This window comes from Nipponia nippon, unplaced genomic scaffold (assembly GCF_047370975.1).
Source record: "Nipponia nippon isolate SJK-2023a ecotype South Korea unplaced genomic scaffold, ASM4737097v1 scaffold_3, whole genome shotgun sequence".
In the NCBI taxonomy this organism is placed as follows: Eukaryota; Metazoa; Chordata; class Aves; order Pelecaniformes; family Threskiornithidae; genus Nipponia; species Nipponia nippon.
Window position 1 is genome coordinate 57,623,159 of NW_028262347.1, and position 19,036 is coordinate 57,642,194.

The 19,036-nt window shown below is 61.0% G+C and overlaps 2 protein-coding genes across 7 annotated transcripts; both read left to right on the top strand.

Moving 5' to 3' along the window:
* Positions 1-158: 158 nt before the first annotated feature.
* Positions 159-6,089, top strand: LOC104021695 (extracellular serine/threonine protein kinase FAM20C). The gene is made up of 10 exons (XM_009475292.2): positions 159-1,050; positions 2,538-2,713; positions 2,801-2,879; positions 3,384-3,476; positions 3,660-3,775; positions 4,083-4,263; positions 4,358-4,467; positions 5,165-5,246; positions 5,386-5,445; positions 5,532-6,089. The coding sequence occupies exons 1-10, from the start codon at positions 581-583 to the stop codon at positions 5,764-5,766; spliced, it is 1,602 nt and encodes a 533-aa protein (XP_009473567.1). The 5' UTR covers positions 159-580; the 3' UTR covers positions 5,767-6,089.
* A 1,162-nt stretch (positions 6,090-7,251) lies between these two features.
* SUN2 (Sad1 and UNC84 domain containing 2) lies at positions 7,252-18,470 on the top strand. 6 transcript variants are annotated; one of them, XM_087766685.1, is made up of 18 exons: positions 7,252-7,477; positions 8,411-8,570; positions 9,161-9,333; positions 9,475-9,609; positions 9,813-9,908; positions 10,100-10,193; positions 10,406-10,476; positions 10,693-10,817; positions 11,174-11,395; positions 11,480-11,557; positions 11,645-11,688; positions 12,146-12,311; positions 12,396-12,623; positions 13,694-13,778; positions 13,889-14,004; positions 14,189-14,356; positions 14,767-14,859; positions 14,974-18,470. In XM_087766685.1, exons 2-18 carry the CDS (start codon positions 8,440-8,442, stop codon positions 15,085-15,087), a joined length of 2,139 nt encoding a protein of 712 aa, XP_087622811.1. In that variant the 5' UTR covers positions 7,252-7,477; positions 8,411-8,439; the 3' UTR covers positions 15,088-18,470. The 6 variants fall into 6 exon arrangements, with proteins under 6 accessions (XP_087622811.1, XP_087622810.1, XP_087622815.1 ...); XM_087766684.1 differs by lacking the exon at positions 7,252-7,477 and adding an exon at positions 7,967-8,096; XM_087766689.1 differs by lacking the exon at positions 7,252-7,477 and adding an exon at positions 8,012-8,060.
* Positions 18,471-19,036: the final 566 nt, after the last annotated feature.

The following is a 19,036-nucleotide window of genomic DNA, read 5'->3' on the forward strand; positions in this document are numbered from 1 at the left end:
AGTGACTTTGAATAGATGGCGGAGGGTGATAAACTTGCTCCGGCTAAGCAGCAGGAGAAAAACTCTCCTGGATTACGAGTGTGCGGATGTGATGGACATGGGGAATGGGGCTGCGTAGTGCTGGACAGGGTGGGTGCTGCAGAGGACCAGAATCGCTTTAATGCCCTGTATACCACAAAATGTTCTGCAACCCCGTGCGGGTGACAGCACGGAGGGACGGGACAGTGCGGGGGTTATCTGCAGCCATCGCTGTCCCCGAGCCAGCCTTGCGGCTATTGATTTGGAACTTGCCCCGTTCACGCTAACCTTGGCAGTGCCAGCTCACCCCTTATCAGTGCTGATAAACCCTGCCGCAACCTCCCGCCCCATCCCGCTGCCGGCCCGGCGGTGTCACCCTGCAAGGTGCTGCAGTGACAGATCTTTCCTGCGACTCTGCCCTTGCACCGGTTGCTCTTTTGCTGCGATGCTCTAAATCCAGGACGCCTCGCTCCTATTTTTGCACAGAGGCTGTGGCCACACCAACTCTCTTTTAGCCCCGGGTGGGTGCCCACCCCTTGCTGAGCATCTCTGGCGAGGAAGGATGCGGCGCTGGCTGCAAACGCTTTTCCAAAGGAAATTTAAAGTCAGTCTCCTCTTTCTCCTGTTCTTGGCTCTCCTGGTGCACCTGGCAATGGATTTGGCTCTCCCTGCAGCCCACAGGCCCTGTGGCTGCAATGCAAAAGCACCAAAAGACTCAGGTGTCCCATCAGACAACCCTGTGCTGGCCGGCCCCAAAAAGCTGAGCCTGCGAATCCTTCAGGATTTCAGCGGCAGCAACGGCTCTTTGGACAAAAGCTCCCAGCCAAAGGGAGCGGGGCTGCACGCCTCGCCGGGGGTCCAGCACCAGCATGGAGAGGGGAATGCGGGGCGGACTGAGGGATCAAAGCTGGCGGCGCTCTTCAGGCATCCTCTTTACAACATCCCAATCCCGGAGGTGACAGAGAAAGACAAGCTGTTTGTCGTCAACCCCCTGGAGAAGTTCAGCCTGCACAGCAGCGGGAGTGACGAATGGTGAGGAGCGAGCTCAGCCCTGGCTTGCTTTTGGGGGGTACTTGGGTGTGAGGGGACAGGCGGCAGGGACCAAACACGTCGTTTCCCTGCGTAGATCAGCACCCGACCCCAGAGGGGCCCCAGTTGCTGAGCGTGCTCTTCTTGTGCCTCAAATCCTCTCTTAGCCTTGAATTTCTGGGCTGCTACCTGGGAGCCTGTAGCACACAACGAAGCCAAAGGAGATTCTAGCATTACTCATAGTATTATGTAGGGTATCTTTTAGGTGATCTCCTCATCTCCTTTCCTTCCCCAGTGCAGACTAGCCTTTGGTCTCTCCCTCTATATGTGAGGAAGTCCCCACTCCAGATTTCTAACCAGTTTTATCCCCCTCTCCCGACACGTTGGAGATGCAAAGCCTGCAGTGTAGGTTACCTCTAACTGCGAGACCATTCCTGTCCTGCATTTCACAGGACATCGCCTGACCTCTTTAGGCTCAGCCGTATGGTGAGCTCACCGCTGCTGGCTGCCTATTTTTATCACTGGACTACTAACCTCTAATTAGGAGGGAAGATATTAAGAGCTTTAGCGTCAATAACACGTAGCAGCTTCCTTATGGAAAGCACACCTTCCAAACATAGTGGCTGCTAAAATTGGGAGAGAATAAAAGCTGTTTTAAGAGCTGGTTTCCAGAAATGGGTGTTTGCCTTGTCTCCGAGGACCACCTTGCCTATGGATAAGCATGGGAGATGGGTCTGGTTTGATGAAATTGTGGCACAGTCTGCATTTTCCTCGAGAGAGATGTGCATTTGGGTTATAGATGCCCTGGGCCGGACTGGCCCATTGCAATGCTGGTGGGTGCTGGTGCAGAGGGGGGGCAGATACCCCCAGGAGCTCCCCTTGAATGCCAGCAAACTGCACATTTGCAGGAGGCACAGAGACAGGGATAGTGCTAACCCAAACTCATCCCCCCCGGGGAAACCAGGGGTGTGTGATAAACCCATCCAAGGGGAACTGGACGTTGAGGGTGGGAGTTCAGGTCAGTGCTGGGGATGGCTGGGAAGCCGCTGCTCCTCCACCCCTGTTTTACAAACACATCTGTGTCCCCAGTGAGCATGTGGCGGGGTGTAGCCGGTTGTATTCCCAGGGGCTAATCCCTTGGGGAAAACCAACAAGACAAGCTGCTCCGGCAGGGAAATAAAGGCACGGATGAGAGGAGCAGGATCAGTCCAGGGATTTTCCGCAGGGGATGCAAAGGAAGACACTGAGCCCCCCCCGGCTGTGCCAGCGGGTCTCCCTGGCCACCAGCCATGGGTGGGATCTGCCCAGGTGCCAGGAGCCCCAAGGAGGGTGCAGGGGGTTTCGCCACCATCCAGGGCTTGTGCTGGGCCTTCCCCCTGCCTCACCCTCCATGTGCTGGCCCCTGGGAAGGGCCTGGGGATGCGGGACCCCTCCCGTCCCAACTAAATGCTGTCGTTGTTGTTGGGGTGGCGGTGGCTGTTGGGCTGCAGGGTCAGCAGCAGTAAAGCCGAGACGCTCCTCCCGACAGGGAAGACGGCCTACGACACCTACCCCGCCTGGCTCAAATTCCATGTCGGCATCAACCGGTACGAGCTGTACCCCCGCCGGGACCCCCTGATGCCCACCCTCCTCCGGGACTTGGCCACGCAGAGGATCGTCAGCTCAGGTACTACCTCCCTGCCTGCACCCCTGCCTGCAGCCCTGCCCTGCTGCCTGCCACCCACCTCCCTCATCCCCGTGTGCCCCTTTTCAGTCCAGAAGTCCGGCGGGACCCAGCTCAAGCTCATCATGACGTTCCCGAATTACGGGCAGGCCCTCTTCAAGCCCATGAAGTGAGTAGAGCTGGGCACAACCCCATACCCCACTTGTATGGTCCCATCAGGTGGCAAGGAGCGGCTGGAGGAGACCACAGAGGGAGAAATGGGGAAATGCTTCGTGCGCTGCCTCGCTTCAGCCTCCCCACCCCAAAATCGAGAAGAGCGGGATGGTCCCCTTCTCCTCGCCTTCCCTGGCGGTGCTTGTGGCAGGCTGGGCGCCGCTTGTGATGGGGTAGTGACCTCCAGTGGTGGAAAGAAGAAGATGGTCCATGAGGACCATCCAGCACCCTCCCGTCCATGAGGGCTTCCCAGCCCTTGGGTTAGGAGCAGGGGGTGCGTGGAGGCCTGGCTGGGGAGTTTGGGGCTGCACCACCCAGCAGGGAGTGACTGGAGGAGACTGGGTCTGGCTGTGTCTCCAGTGGCACCAGGGACATGAGGTGAGGGGTGGTTTGGAGCCAAGCCCACGCTCGGGGTGACCCCATCCATGGCCATCGCCCCCACCCTCCCCTCTCCTCCCAGGCAGACCCGGGACCAAGAGACCCCCATTGACTTCTTCTACTTCTCAGATTTTGAGCGGCACAACGCAGAGATTGCAGCCTTCCACCTGGACAGGTGAGCACAAGCTTTGCATCCAACTCTGCCCTCCTGTGATGGCAAAGCAGCACAGAAACTGCTCCTTCATCCCATCTCTTCCTCCCCATTGCGACAGATACCTGTGTCTCACAGTGGTTGTAATAACTCACTGTGAAAACCAGCCAGGGCTGGCAAGAAACGGTTCCAAGTTCTGTGTTTCAGGATCCTGGATTTCCGGCGAATCCCCCCAGTTTCTGGCCGTTTGGTCAATATAACGAAGGAGATACGTGACATCACCACGGACAAGAAGCTGGCCAAGACTTTCTTCATCTCCCCAGGTGAGCTTTCATGCCGTCCGTTCTCTTCTGCGGCCACCTGCATGGAGCTCACCTGGCTCACCTGGCTGCTCCTGCCCTGGCTCCCCCCGCACCGGGGCAAACCGTCCCTTTGGGGACTGCTCCTGCCAGGTCCCCTGCCATGGGGCTCTGCTCCTCAAGGCCGCCTTTGCTATCGCTTTGCTGGTGGCACGTGGCTACGGTGCATGGAGCATCCTCACCCCGCTGCCTGCCGGACCACCTTGCATGGGGGTAGCAGGCTCATTGCCTTCCTGCTCTTTGTCAACCTTTGCTTTGTCCCCACGGCCAGCGGGCAACGTCTGCTTCTACGGGGAGTGCTCCTACTACTGCTCCACTGAGCACGCCCTCTGCGGCAAGCCAGACCGGCTGGAGGGCTCCATGGCCGCCCTGCTGCCTGACAAGACCTTGGCCAAGCGCCGCTCCTGGCGCAGCCCCTGGCGCCGCTCCTACCACAAGAGCAAGAAGGCTGAGTGAGCTGGGGCACAGGGGGCATGGGGGGCATGGGGGAGCGGAGCCGTGGGACGCTCTCATGGCCTCGTCCCCTGCCCTGGCCTCTGCCCACAGGTGGGAGCTGAACCCCAACTACTGCGCTCAGGTGAGAGAGACGCCGCCCTACGACAGGGGCCATCGCCTCCTCGACCTCATCGACATGACGGTCCTCGATTTCCTTATGGGTGAGCCCTGCCGTGCCGGCACTGGGGGCTGCAGGGGCCCCTCGGGACCAAGAGGCCCGAATGGCACCGTGTCCCGCAGTACTGCGCCCTGCGAGGTTTTTTGGCCAAGCCGTTGCTCAGGCTGCAGAGCGCTGTGCTCTTACCCAAAACGAGAGCAAAGGCCTGTGCTGTTAGGGCACATCCCGGGCAGAAGCTGAAGGATGAGAGATGCCGGGGTGATCCCAGCTGAACACCCCGGGCACGGGAAGCGCCTCCAGGCAAGCTCCCACGTGCAGCCCCTGGGGAGCCGGGGCTGGCGGTGATGCTCCCCGGGGCTCGCGCTGACTCTCCCATCCCTGGGGCTGCTCCTTCCCCCCCCCCCGTGCTGTCCCCCTGCCATCATCTGACTTGGAGAGCTTCCCGCCTCCTCGTCCCCAGCCGCCCAGCCGTGCCTTTGCCTTTCCTGTTACTTCTGCTCCATTTGCCGCTGCTGTCTCTCCATGGGGCTGCTGGCATGAGAAGGGGCCTGGAGGTGCCGGGGGCTTCTCTTGGGTCCCCCCCCCCATGGCCATGGCCACCAGATGGGCACCTTAGAGGTCCCCCCAGCCCTTTTCCCCAGCCTCTGGGTTTCGGTCTTGCACCAGGAGGGTGCTCCTCCCGGTCCCTGCTCCCACCTCCTGGCCTACCACCCGATGGCAAATTTGTTGCCCCGCCGCAGGCAACATGGACCGGCACCACTACGAGACCTTTGAGAAATTTGGGAACGACACTTTCCTGCTCCACCTGGACAACGGTCGCGGGTAAAGTGGGATGGAGGGGAAGCAATCCTGGCAAAGGGATGGGGGGAGACCACAAGTCTTGCCGAAACACGTGCTGTGTTGGGCTCTGAGCTGCAGGGCGATGCCGCCCTGATGCCGGCTTGCGGGCTTCTCCCCGCAGCTTTGGCACACATTCCCGTGACGAGCTGTCCATCCTGGCTCCCCTCCGGCAATGCTGCAGGTAAGGGCCTCCCCACCGCCTACCCCAGAGCTGCTGTTGGGGAGAGGCTCCCCGGACTGAGACCTCTCCCTCCTCATCTTCGGCAGCATCAAGAAGTCGACCTACCTGCGGCTGCAGCTGCTGGCCACCCAGCCCTACCGCCTGAGCGACCTGCTGCGAGAGGCGCTGGCCACCGACCCCCTGGCCCCTGTCCTGGCCGAGCCCCACCTGCGGGCGCTGGACCGTCGCCTGGGGAAGGTGCTGGCGGCGGTGGGACGCTGCCTGGCCAGGGCGGCCCGCCCGGACAAGGTGCTGGTGGATGATGTGGGGTCACGGGTGTGATGGGGGGCTCAGTACCCCACTGGGTTGGGGTGTTCTGGCAGGCTGCCGAGGGTGACGCGGGGATCGGCGTGCAGCTCTGACTCTGTGTGGCGTCGGCTTTTGGCGGTGCCGGAGCCAGCGGTGCGATGCACCAGGAAAGCGGGCTGTAAGGATAGCCAGGACGGGGAGGGTATTTAAATAAAAAGGTTGGCCTAGTGGAGAAGACACGAGCTGACATCTCCCCCACCAGGCTGCTTTCCCAGCCCTGACCTGTCCTTGCGTGCCTGGATGTGTCGTTTCAGCCCTCCAAAGCATTTTAGGAAAGGGTAGGGACTTTTCCTGCCTTTCCCTAGCAAGAGCTGCCAAACTCAAGCAGTGGCCAAGCTCCTTCTGCACCCCCCCAGCATGGTGGTGTCCTGGTGACCCCCAGAAAGAGAGCTGAGTCTCCCCACTGTCGGTGTGGGGAAACTAAGGCACAAGCTCCCAGCCACTCACCGCTTATCCCTGCCCTGCTCTTCCCACACCCACCCGAAAACGCCCACGGCTCTGGCATCACTGCCTCCACCGCGGCACCAGGGGTGCAGCAAGGTGGGGACAAGCCCCACTCCCCGCCTCAGCATCCCCCCAAATCCCCCGGGAGCCACTGGCAGTTCCCTCCCTGCCTGAAATAGTGGCTCTTGGGAGGGGACAGATTGACCCGGGGCCATGCACCCTATTTAGTGCCCAGTGGCTCAGCACCCAGCTTATCCCCTGAGCCTCCCAGGGGGGTTAATCCACAGCAGGGTTACGTCAGCCGGGGCAGGTGCCATCGCTACAGTCACCGCCAGTGTCCCCAGGACGGGGCACAGGGTTAGCATTGGCATGGCCAGAGACAAAGATGCCACTAGGCAGGAGAGAGGTCCTCCGGCCTGGCCAGTCACCCACGGAGCGATGGGAAGCTGCAGGAAAGGATGAAAAAGGGCAGCTGGTGCAGTGGGAGATGGAGCTGCCCTGGAGAAGCCAGGCAGAGATTTAGGCCAGGACAAAAAATGGGCTCAAAAGGGAAGGGAAAAAAAAAAAAGGAGACAAAGAGGATCTGTCCGCGTTACACAACGTGGCCGAGGACTCTGAATCGGGGTTTGTTGCGCTGTGCCCCCCCGATGCTGGCGGCACATCCTCCTGCTTCTGCCCCGGCCTGTGCACCAAACCCCCGCACGGGGAGGAAAAGGTTTCAGGGCTGTTTTGCAACAGGTTACTCCCCTTCTGCCAGCTTCGTGGTTTTTAACCCTTTCTGTAAATGCCTTTTTGCTGCCATACCCAAAGGCGGTGGGGCCGTTCCCACCCCGTGCCCCACCAACACGACCCCACAACCGTGTCCGGACCCAGGCAGCCGGTTCCCCCCGCCATCACCGAGTCCCTCCCAGGCAAATCTTTTTCTGACGCGCCGTGTGATTTAGAAACCGTGGCGTGGGAGGGCGGCTGTTTTCTCAGCCCAGCGAGTTTGCACAACGTCCCGTCTGTGCCGCTGCGCGTTCAAAGTCCCACGGGAGCAGCCGGGTTTGCCTCACACCCTGCTGCCGAGCCGGCCCAGCCGCCCGTGGGGGAGAGGGATGGTAACGGGGTGTCTGAGGCCACGGGCCCGGGGAGCAGCAGAACCCGCCTGCCCGGTCAAGGCGGCGTGGGCACACGGGCGTCGAGCGAGGCTGCGTGGGCACACGGGCGTCGAGCGAGGCTGCCCGTGCCGCGGGGACAGGTTCGGCCGTGCCGTCGTGCCGGGTGGTGCGTGGGGGTGCCGGGTATTTCCCACCCCACCGGGGCTGGCAAACTGGCCGCCCCAGCAAAACCCAAACGGGGCTGGGGCGCAGCCCTGCACCTGGGAGCCCCCCTTTTGGGTCGGCATCACCCATGGGACCTGCCCGGGGCCCTGCCCTGCCCTTGGGGGGGGGCATGGGGGTGTGTGTGGGGGAGCCCCCCGGGGCTGAGGCGTTTGGTGACCAAGCTCCCTGTGGGCAGCCAGGGGGTGGGGACGGGCCCTCCCCATCGCCCCCGCAAAATGATGATGATAATAATAAAATAAAAATAATAATATGCCAATAGCGATAATAACAACCATAATGATGCTAATAATAAAGAAGGGGGGGATCGAAGAGGCCCCCAGAGGCCGGGGCGGGGGGGGCGGTGGCGGCGGCCCCGGCGGGCGCGCGCGCGCGGTGCGGCGGGGCGGGGCGGGGCGGTGGCGGCGGCGGCGGCGGCGGGGGCGGCGGGGGACCGGGGGGGCGGGAGCTGGGGCCGCCTTCCCCTGCAAAACAAAAGGGAGCGGAGCGGCGGCAGGGGCGGTGAGGGGTTCTCTGCCTGCTCTGCGCGGCTCGCCGGTGGGTTTGGCGGCGGCGGAGGAGCTCGTACCGGGGGGGCGGAGGGTCCGGTGAGGCAGCGGCCCTGCGCGGCGGTGGGTGGCCCAGGGAAGGGAAGGGAAGGGTGTTTGTAACCCTATAAGGGAGGCGGCGGGGAGGGCCCGGGCAGCAGGTGCCCCGGGCGGGCTCGGAGCCCCCCCAGCCGCACCGAGCGCCCCGCGGCCGCCTGCACGGGGAGCGGGTTTCGGTACGCGCCGGGGCCCCCGCTGCGGGGGGGCCCCCCCCCCCCCCCACCCCCCCCCGCTGACGCTTTCCTCTCTCCCTGCCCCCCCCAGGTGAACCGTGCCTGGCCCGGGCCGCCGCCATGTCCCGTCGCAGCCAGCGCCTCGTCACCACCACCCGCTATTACCCGGGGGACGACGATGCCACCACCAGCAGCAGCAGCAGCTCCCTGCTGGGGGGCCAGCAGCTCCCCTTCAAGGAGAGCACCGGCAGGTTAGTGGGGTGCAGGGGTGGGGGGTCCCCCCCCTTCCCAAACGTGGCCAGGGCGCTTCATCCCATGCCACGGACTGGGCGCCTTCCCCGGGGCAGGGCATCAGGGCGGCTTGCAGAAGGCAGTGTGGCGGCGAGCTCGCCGCGTTTCGGCATGGCCGCCTTGGCACTGGCTGTGCCTCCGCTCTCTGGCAAAGGCCCCACGCTCCCGGCCCGTGGCACCTCTGCGTCCCCCCTGCCCTGGCACCGGAGGCTGCTGTGGGCAGCTGCGAGCCGCCTCCTCCCGGCGGCGGCCACCTCGGGCTCGATGGCGGGAGGGAGGTGCGCTGCGAGCACCAGGCCGGAAAACCGCAGCGGTGCGAGCGGAAGTGGTGCCGGCAGCTGCCGGGGGACGGGTGGGGGGGACTTTCGCAAAGCAGCGGTTGCACCCTCCGAAACCTGCTGCTATCCAGTGGGGGGGGGGGGGAGTGGAGGGAAGTGAAGCCGGCTGAGGGATTGGGGTGAATTCCCCATTCCTCCCCCGTGGGTGCACCGTGACACCCCCCTGCCCCATAACCATGCGTGGCTGATGAGCCCATTCTTGCCCCTGGCAGGACGATCAGGAGGAAATCGAGCAGCACGAAGCGCCTCTCTCCGGCCCCCAGCACCCAAACCTCCTACTACAGCGAGTCCCTGGTGAGCGAGTCCTACCTGGGGGGCAGCCGGGGCCTTGCCGCCCTCGGCAGCTCTGTGCTGGACGATGCCCTGGACAGCAGCACGTACTGGGGTGAGCCCTCCCTCCCTCCTACGGCAGCTGGGGACCTCGCTGGGCACTGGGGGGGTGTTGGGGCAGCCCGCCAGGCCAGCTGACCGGGTTGCCCCCTGTGGGGGTGGGTGGTTTCTGAGGGGGGCTCTGTTTTGGGGGCAGGTGGGGAGCTTTCCACCAGGAGGAGAAGAGGCACAGGGGACACCGAGTCCAGTAAGATCAATGGGCTGCTGGAGAGCAAGACGTACGACACCTATGCCTCTTCATCTGGGTACTCTTCGGAAGATGACTACGCCGGTAGGGATGCACCAGCCTCTCTGCGGTGGCAGGGATGCTCGAGGGGGCGTCCCCAAGGGGACCAGCTCACGGGCTGGTTGTGCCCAGGGTGCTGCGAGCCCCCTCCCCTGCATGCCACCCCCTGTGCAAAGCCTTTGCCCTGGGCGACTCACAGGGATGTGGGCTCTGTTTGGTGGCTTACTGCCTTGCTGCTTCTTTTCCAGGTCACTTTTACTCGGGCCAGAGTAGCTCTGGGTCAGGGCTGAGGACCGCAGCCTCCCGGGTGGGCTCCTTCCTCTGGCAGGTGCTCACCTCCCCGGGTGAGTGGAGGGCCGGCGGGGGGGTTTCTGGCAGCACCTTTCTTCCCTGCCAGCATCTCCCCTCCCCACATGCCATGTGCGCTGTTCCCTGGTCGGGCGGAGGGGTTTTATCCCCCTGTGGGAGCATCCTCGGGGACAAAGGGTACGTCTCTGCTGGGACCCTGCCTGAGGCTTGGTTTCTCTCCTGGCAGTTCGGTTCCTGGGGTGGCTGTTCTCGGGGCTGGCAGCTGCCTGGCACCGCCTCACCGGCGCGGCTCCCCGCCTGGGTGGCGTCCCCTTCTCCAGGTGAGTGTGGTGGCGGGATGGGGGAGGCATGGGGAAAACCCGCAGGACCCCGGAGAGGGGGTGCCCTGCGGAGCCCGGCATGCGTGGGGTGGGTGTCTTGTGCCAAAGCCCGGCTGGGCTTTGCTTTCCCTCTGGCCCCCATCCAGAGGAGCGCCGCAGTGGGGGAAGGTGGCTGCTGTCCTACAGGTGCCTCTTTCTTCTCCGTGCTCTAGGCGCTACCCGTGGCTGAAGAGGTCCCTGCTTCTGCTGCTGCTCCTCCTGCTCCTTGCTACTGTTGCCTATGGTGAGTCAGCCTGCCTCGATCTGTTGCCCTGAGATCTGGGGCAGTGCAGAGCATCCCACTGCCATACCTGGAGGACGGGATGGCCCTGAGCTCGTGTCTCCTGGCGCCTCTGCCAGGCGATTGCTGATGGCTGAGCCTCTGCACGTACACCCTGTCTCCTGCTATGGCCCATTACTGGCCTGCCATTTTAACCATCTCATCCTCCTGCGTGCCCAGGAGCTTGGTACTTCTACCCATATGGGCTGTCAACACTCAGCCTCCCCGCCTTCCCGTGGTGGGGAGCTGGAAAGCTGTCCTCCTCCAATGTGCCTGGGGCAGGGGACTTGACTGCGCTGGACCAGGTAAGCCTTGGCAAAGGCGCGGCAGTGGCCCAGGTGGGGTGGGCGCCTTGCAGCGAGAGCTGGGACGGTGTGATCCATGGCTGAGCCCTTCCAGGGGATGGGGAAGTGGTGGAGGATGGGGCAGGTGGTGGCTCCACACTAGTGGAAATGGCTCCCCCAGCTTGTGGCCATCTCACTCTCAGGGTGTCCCAGGGATGGAGCAGGGGGAACATCTGCCCTGTTCTGGGAAGCAGCAGATGAATAAGATTCCACTGACTCTGGGGACTGGGTGGCCTGGGTCCCTGTGGAGCAGGCAGCCCCCCGGGTGTCCACATCTTCCCAGGGGGCTGCATCGCACCCTGCCTTTACCCCCGCAGGGGCTGCGGGGGGAGCACCGGCTCCTGGCTCGCTTCCAGGCCCTGGAGAAGCGCTTTGAGGCGCTGGAGGCCGATGTGTCGCGGTGGGAGCTGCAGCGGGGGGTGGCAGCAGGGGGAGAGCCACCCCCGGGAGACGTCCTGGCGCTGCTGGAGGGGCTGGTGAGCCGCCGGGATGCCGGGCTGAAGGAGCATCTCCGTGCTGATGTGACCAGCCACCTCCAGGTGAGGGGCATGGGGGACGCGTGGGGAGATGGGGGCGTGTGGGGCCAGGCTCTGATGTTCCCCGCCCTGTTGCTCACACTGCAGGGCGAGCTGGATGCCCTCCGAGCCCAGGTGCAGAGGGATTTAGATGGGCGCCTGGGGAAGATGGCACAAGCCTCTCAGGTAAGGGGACAAGCATGTGGTGGTACAGAGGCAGGACATCCTCACCGCCGGCATCACAGGTCTCACCCTTTCCCCTTCTCCTGGCAGGAGATGGAGGCACGTTTGCTGGAGCTGAACTCGGAGTGGCAGAGGTAACGCTGGCTCTCCAGGCAGAGCCACAGCTCTGTTAGGGGCAGGCAGGTAGCAGGGTGAAATCCCCACAGCGAGGCTTAGGAGGGGTTTCCAGGTCTGGTTTGCTTGGGGCAAAGGAGAGGTTGAGAGGTACGATCCTGGCGGGGAAAGGAAGGATGGGTATGTTGGCGAGAAAGTGCCCTGGCTGGCAGCAGGGCTCAAAGGGCGATTGCAGCAAATGACCTTCACCACTGTCGTTTTGCATCACTGTGGGGAACATGGCCCTTCAGCCGAGGGGTGAGCTGGGAGTGCTTTCTTATGGGATGCAGCAGAAGACATCATTGCCACAGGAATTAAAACCTTTTGGGGCTGGAGATGGGGTTGAGTGTAGGCACGGGGGATGAACCTCCTCCCCCAGTTTGCAGAAGGGAGCTGGGACTGCTGGTGCAAGGTTTTGTGGCCTTTCTCTCGGCACAGTTCGGCGCAGGAGGGCCTGCGAGGGAGCTTCCAGCAGGAGGTGGGCAAGCTGGAGCAAGAGGTGGCAGCGCTGAGAAGGGAGCTGGCAGGCCTCAAGTCGGACCAGGAGGTGATGGGGAAGCACGTGGAGGGGATGCTGGAGCAGCTGAAGGCGGTGCGGGCTGATGTAAGTCCCTGGTCCCCACTCTCTTTAGCGGAGGGAGGCATTAGGGTCCCTGCCCCAGGGCTGAGCTCTGCCCCACTGTTTCAGGTGGAAGCGCAGTTACCAGCATGGGTCAGTCGGTTCCTGTCGGAGTCCCGGCAGGATGGCGCCTCTGGCTTCCTCCTCCAGCGGGAAGACTTGCAAGCGGAGCTCCGGGCCTTGGAGCATAAGATCCTGGCCAAAGTCTTGGAAGACCGGAGGCTGTCGGCACGGGATGCTCAGGCTGGTATCGGAGTGGCCCTGCGGCAGGGGGGGACTGCGGGGGTGACGGAGGAGGTGAGTGCCAGCCTGAGCCCCAGGGACATGATGGTGACCACAGGTGTGGGATTGGGAGCTGTGCCCCATTGCGTGTGCGCGGGGGGTTTGGCACGTGTGCCTGGCAGATGGCAGAGCCATGGGGACAGCCCTTACAGCTGGGGCATTGATCCTGGGCTCACATCCCACCTGGCAAGAGCATCCCTGAAACTCTTCCATCCCTTCTCTGCTGCCAGCCTCCCATGGGCTGTGCCTGTGTCCTGCCCTGGAAGGGGTCATGGGTGGCGATATCCGCACGCCTGCAAGGCTCTTGCTGTCTTAAATCGAAGTTTCTGCTCGTACGTCCTTCACCCAGAAGGTGGGGCAGGTGCCAGCGAGGTTTCCATGGGTTGAGCATCTTGTTTACCCCTGTCCTTCAGCAGCGCTGCCGAGTCATTTGGAGCAAAGCATTTCAGCAGAATGACACCAAAGGAAAAAATGAGCCTGCTTTCTTTGGAAAGAGTTATTGGCAATTCCCTGCGGAGGTGGTGGAGGGAGGGATCAAGCTGGGATTAGCAGTCCCCGCAGTCTGCGCCAGCTTCGTGCACACCATAAAGTTTAGACCCACAGTGGTGCTGCAGGGTCCCAGCTCCTAGGGCTGGGCTTGGCTCCAGAAGGATGCTCCAGCTGGCTCCCCCTTTTCCAGATGGGGTGAGCTCCCATCGATCCTGTGGGACAGAGCAGGAGGGATCAGATGATGCTGGGGAGGACTGGGTGGGCTGTCAGGTTGTGTCTGGTACCTGCTGGGGGATACCCCTTCTCCCCTGGGGCCAGCCCCTCTTTTGGGATGGGGATGGGCGAGCCCAGCCTGCTGGGGCCCCACCCCTTCATTGCACAGTTCCCTTCGTCTGGGGTATTTTTAGCAACCTCTAACGAGGCTTCCCAGCCAAATGCGTGTCCTCTTGTTTTTGCCGTTGTGATTCATCCCCCGGCTGTTTTGTGGGAAGGTCCTTGCGCCCTCTCCATCCCCACGGGGTGGAGGCCGGGGGGGAGGGGGGCAGGATGCCTGCCCTGGCCCTTCATCTCTCTCGTGCCCTCTGCTCCCACCACAGCAAGTGCATCTTATCGTGGGCCAGGCCCTGAAGCGCTACAGCGAGGACCGCGTAGGGATGGTTGACTACGCTCTGGAGTCAGCGGGTAGGTGGGGGGGGGGCTTTCGCCCACCCGGGACAAGCCAGCCATCCTGGGGAGGGGACCACAGGGTGCTGGCATGTAACTTACCTGCTGCCATCCCCTCTCCATGCTAGGGGCCAGCGTCATCAACACCCGCTGCTCAGAGACCTATGAGACGCGGACGGCGCTGCTGAGCTTGTTTGGCATCCCCCTGTGGTACCACTCACAGTCCCCCCGTGTCATCCTGCAGGTGGGCACCCTTGGGGCAAGACCCCACTGAGGGGAAGGACCAGCTGGGCTGGTTCTCATGTGGGCTTGGTGGGCTTTATTGGGCTCCCACTGTTGCTCCAAGCAAGCATCCAGGCTGATGTCAGGGGGAGAAAAATGGCACTGATGGTGATAACATTGCTGGTGTCTCGCTCCTGTGCTTGTAGCCAGATGTCAACCCTGGGAACTGCTGGGCGTTTCGGGGGTCCCAAGGCTTTGCCGTCATCCGCCTCTCCAGCATCATCCGCCCCACGGCCGTGACGCTGGAGCACATCCCAAAAGCTCTCTCGCCCCAGGGGACCATCCCTAGCGCCCCCAAGGACTTCGCTGTCTATGTGAGTGCCCTCGCCCGGACCCGAGGTGGGAGGGTGCCATGGTGGAGGACGCAGGAGGGGTGGGCTACCAAGCCCCATACCTGGCTGTGGGGTGCTCTGGGGGTTGGCCTTATCCTGAAGGGGAGGAAGAAGCAGTACTGGGGAGGAGAGGGGGAGTACTGGCCTTCAGGAGGGGTTTTGGGGGATGCTGGGAGAGAGGGAATTGAGTAGGTGTAACTCTTGGTCTTCCCCCCACCCCTCCCCACTGCCCCCTGTCCCCGTTTGTCTGTTTTGGCCTGGAAGAGCAGGAGCGGGGGCCAAGCGCGCTTGTGTCTCCATCTCCCTCTTCCACCCCGGGTGTGCTCATCGCCTCCGGTCTCCCTCTCTGATCACCCCCGGTTCTCCCTTTCTGCCTCCCTGCCCCTCCGTAGGGCTTGAAGGAAGAAGGAGAGGAGGAGGGCCTTCTCCTCGGGCAGTTCACCTTCGACCACAATGGTGACCCTATCCAAACATTTTACTTGGAGGTAAGTGCTTTGCCCTCAGAGCACCTAACCCCAAGAAGAAAATGGGGCCCCTGGGGTCTCTAAGCCCTTGAGAGCTTTCAAGGGCTCAGTGTTTTCCTTTCTCCTCTCCTCAAGGGTGATGCCGTGGGCACATACCAGCTGGTGGAGCTCCGGGTGCTGAGCAATTGGGGACACCCTGAATACACCTGCATCTACCGCTTCCGTGTGCATGGGGAGCCGGCGCACTGACCCCCAGCTCCCGCGTGGGATGAGGATGCTGCCGGGCTGACAGCAGGAGGGGATTCTTCTGGTTTGCTGCTTCGCACGTAGAAATCCTGGGATGTGCCAGCAGCTGCCCCGGGAAGCTGCTCCCCTCCAGGGAGGAGAAGAGCTGGGGTTTAAGGGGTGAGGTTTTCACTCTTCCAAGAACCGGGGTGGCAAGGCAAGAGCATCCCACGTGGGTCCTTGCGCAGCCTGCCTTGTTTTCAGTGCGTATCGGACATTTTAACTTTTTAAGCTAATTTTTTATCGGGTCTGCGCAGCCCCTCGTCCCCGTTGCCCTGCTCTTCTCTGACGGCACGCTTAGCGTTGCCGGGGCTTGGGAAAGGGGTACGTAATTGTGCCATGCGCTTCACGCGGGCTTGGGCGCAGTATGGCGTACGGGACTGCGGTGACCGGCTCGGTGCCGCTGGTGTAGGTGGGAGCCACTGGTCATGGCTACTGAGTCTCTCTGCTCCACGTGGGGTCAATTCTACGTTGGCATTGGTTTAGCTAAAGATCTCCAGACCTCTGATGCTGGGCCGGGAGAGGGGAAATAAGACAGTATTAACGAAGTATTAACATAAAACTAACGGTTTGAGGCAGCAGGAGGGGAGAAATTTAGCACGCATTGGTAGTGGAGCTCACCCCGCTGCTGCCATCCGTCCGCTCGAGTCCTCCTGCTGCCGGCGGCTGTGTTGGGTCTTGGCGATGCTGTTGGCCCCCCCGGCTGGCCGGCTCCCTGGTGTTAAGCTTAATGATGCTATTGAAAACTCCTGTCGCCTGCTTCCCCTTTTGGGTTTGTTCTGTGTTGTGGTTTTTGGTTTTGGTTTGTTTTTTTGTTTTTGTTTTTTTTTTTTAAAAGGGGGCAGGGAGGGGGGTATTTTCCAGTTGGGGTGTTGGGGATTTTTTTTTGTAGTAAAAGGAAAAAAAAAACCTTTTTCCATACAATTTCTACTTAGCCGGAGAACGCTATGTGGTGCTGCTCGAGCAAGTGGCTTAGGCGCGGTGAGGGCTAGAGCTTTGTTTAGTAGGAGAATAGTGCGTGTGGTAGGATAAGCTAGAATAAGATGAGCAGAGTTGCTTAAAATAAGGGTTATCGGTGGCTTGGTAGCTGGACCTGGGAGACAGGGTCCTCTGTGGACTGCTGCTCGGTGGGGTGCTGGAGGCACTCCTGCCCTCCTTGCTTCAGAGATGTCCTCTGAGGCTGCAACATGTGGCTGTGGCCTCTTGCCTGTGGCTGCATCTGTATATAGGCGACTGTTGCAGCGAGCAGGAGCTGCTGCCCCAGTGCTCTGCACGAGACTTTCCGTGCCTCGGCGGTCTCTTGGGTGGGAGATGGGGCAATCCCCAGGGCTTGCAGGTGCCAGCATGCTTCTGCACCTTGGGGAGCAACAGGGTCTCCCCCACCCTGCGATGCTCAAGGCTGCCTCCGTCCCCTCCCAGGTGGCTGGCGCCGACTGACTTCCCTTCTCTTGGAAGGGCTCCCTTTCCCTCCTGCCTTCTCCTCGCCGGCATTGCTCAGTTCCCTGAGCCCTAGCGGCAGAGGAGCGTGCCGGAGCAGGATGGGGAGTTCTGCCTGCAGTGGGCACGTAAATCCTGCCTGTACCTGTGGTGTGAGGGGGGGAGCCGTGGCAGGGGACTGCAGGAAGGATGCACGGGGACCTTCCCCGGGCTGACGAGTGCCAGGGCCATCTGGCCGCTCCACCTCCTGGGGCTGCCTGCATCACGCGTAGTTTGGCTTACATTCTTGGATGGCGTTTACAGCCTCCACGTTTGTCTTGTGTTACATTGAAAGAAAAGCTAAAGGGCTCATGTTTAGTGTTTCAGCCCTGTCTGATGCTGCCATCATCCTTCCTCTGGCACCGTGAGCACTAGGGGAGCGCCGTGAGTTGATTCCCACTCTTGTCTTCTCTGCTTGATGCGCTGTAGGGTGAGGGGTATGGAGTTGGGGAAGGGGCTGAAGAAGTGTCTTCCTTCAGCGTGCCCTGACGTGCGTCGGGCAGAGGCACTGAGCCCTGACCCTCTCATGCCAGCCCGAGGGGATGAGGATGATGGCAGCACAACCCTTCTGGAGGGGTCTCCTCGCTCCAAGCAAGGGAAGTGAGCCCAAAGGGCGCAGCCCCATTTCTAACAGGTTAAAATTACCCTCTGGAGCCCCCTGCGGAGCTGGGAGGCCCTGCTGCAGGGAGAAAGCAGACCTGCAGCCAGATCCAGTGACGATAAAGTCTCTCCTATGTTGAGCATAGTCTTAATTCTTGGCAGCCACAGCCAAAGTTATTTTAAACTTGTCTACAGCTGCCTGCTTGCCTTGGAGTCATGTCCGTGAGTGCCCTGCGCACATGGAATTGTGCTTTTATGAATGCCTGGACCTGTCCCGGGCTCGGCAGAGCAGCTCCTGTATTTAACTGAATGATAGAGAGCAGAAATGAAGCTCTCCCCCTTCCCCGGGGGTTCTCTGGCTGCTGGAGCAAATGCCATAACCACAAAGCTGGAAAACCCCTTTTCTTATGTCCCTTCTGGCTCCCTGGCTTCTGGCTTGGGCTGTCAGGGTGTGGATATTTTGTGGTAAATCAGGCATGCTGGTGGGGGGGGGGGGGGGGGGAAGGGGACCTCTTTCCCTGAGAATGGAGTTGGAGCAGGGTGTCTGCTCCTTCCAAGGGGGTGTTAACCGCTGGCTCTGGGGTAGGGAGCATTTGGCTTTACAGGGCAAGCGTGCCCTGTCCTTTGGAGATGAAAGTCTCTGCTGTTCTGAGGTAAAACCCCCCCGGAGACCCCAGTGAGAGGTCACCCTGGGGGTTTATGCCCTTCTCTAGGGGATAGCGCTGGTTTTAGAGGCCTCACCGTGCCCACTGCGTGAGGATCCCCAGGAAGGCAGGCTGAGGCTACACGCGGCTTTTCCCCAAATTCTCCATTGGTGTTGGGCTGCAGCCTGGGCATCTGTCCCGAGTGCCCGGCCAGCTGCCTTTTGCCAGCAGCAGCTTGCAGGATTTCTGCAACGCTTTCCTGAGCTGCAGAGGAAGAGAGGGCACGTAAAACTGCTGCTTCAGCATGTGCATCTCTGCCCAAGGGTATTTAATCCTAGTGCTGATGCAGAAGATGAGCCTGGTGAGGCAGGAGAAACGCGAAACAGCTGTCAGAGCAGCTTTCCCTTATTCACTCCTTTTCCCTCCTTCTCGGTTTGCGTGACACACGTGTTGTGAATTAGCCCTGCAGAAACAGATGGTTACAAGCAGGAGATGAGTTTGTATTTGATGCTGTAGCCTGTTGCAAATGCTGCACTGTTTTGTTCATTTTATTTTCTAATCAACAGATTGTAATTTATGCCTATGCAAGAAAAAAAGACCAAGACAAATAAATTATGTCAAAACTGCCATGAGTGTTTTGCAGGTGAATTTGCTGGTGGGAATGATGCACAGCTAGTAGACAGACAAAGCTATTCTTGTAGCTCTTAAGTATTCTCATGGCAAATGCTTATTTTCCAGCCTGACATACTAATTCCAGGGTCAGCAGTTTTCACCTTGTCATCAAGCAGGCTCTAGGATGCAAAAACTGCTTGGAGCAACAATGAAAATAAGACTTACTCTTAAAAAACTCAAATTCATTGGGACTTTGACGACTCCTAGTAGTCACGTCTATGACAGACTGTGGCTGCGTGCTCAGTCCATCCTGCAGTGACCTCCAAGCCATCCCTGGGCATCAGCCTGGCTTGGCCCTGAGGAGTAGCAAATGGGGCTGGGGCAGCAGAGAGGGCAAGGACAAAGCCTGACACAAAGCACAGTTAAAGATAGCTGCAGGTTGTTCTCTTTTCCTTAACACGGGCTGTAAATTACTCAGCAGGCAGCTAAGAGCAAGTAGAAAGGAAATACTTAATTGTCTTCAGCATGAGGAAGTTAACCTAGAGCATAAAAAAAGGCTGAAAAAAAGGGAAATTGGACTG

Excerpts from the sequence above, each read along its gene's own strand:
- LOC104021695 (XM_009475292.2), top strand. The coding sequence starts at position 581 with ATGCGGCGCTGGCTGCAAACGCTTTTCCAAAGGAAATTTAAAGTCAGT. Across the intron at positions 2,880-3,383 it reads GCCCTCTTCAAGCCCATGAA|GCAGACCCGGGACCAAGAGA; the intron begins GTGAGTAGAGCT and ends CTCTCCTCCCAG. Across the intron at positions 5,446-5,531 it reads CCCCTCCGGCAATGCTGCAG|CATCAAGAAGTCGACCTACC; the intron begins GTAAGGGCCTCC and ends CATCTTCGGCAG.
- SUN2 (XM_087766685.1), top strand. The coding sequence starts at position 8,440 with ATGTCCCGTCGCAGCCAGCGCCTCGTCACCACCACCCGCTATTACCCG. Across the intron at positions 10,194-10,405 it reads GGTGGCGTCCCCTTCTCCAG|GCGCTACCCGTGGCTGAAGA; the intron begins GTGAGTGTGGTG and ends TCCGTGCTCTAG. Across the intron at positions 14,357-14,766 it reads CCAAGGACTTCGCTGTCTAT|GGCTTGAAGGAAGAAGGAGA; the intron begins GTGAGTGCCCTC and ends GCCCCTCCGTAG.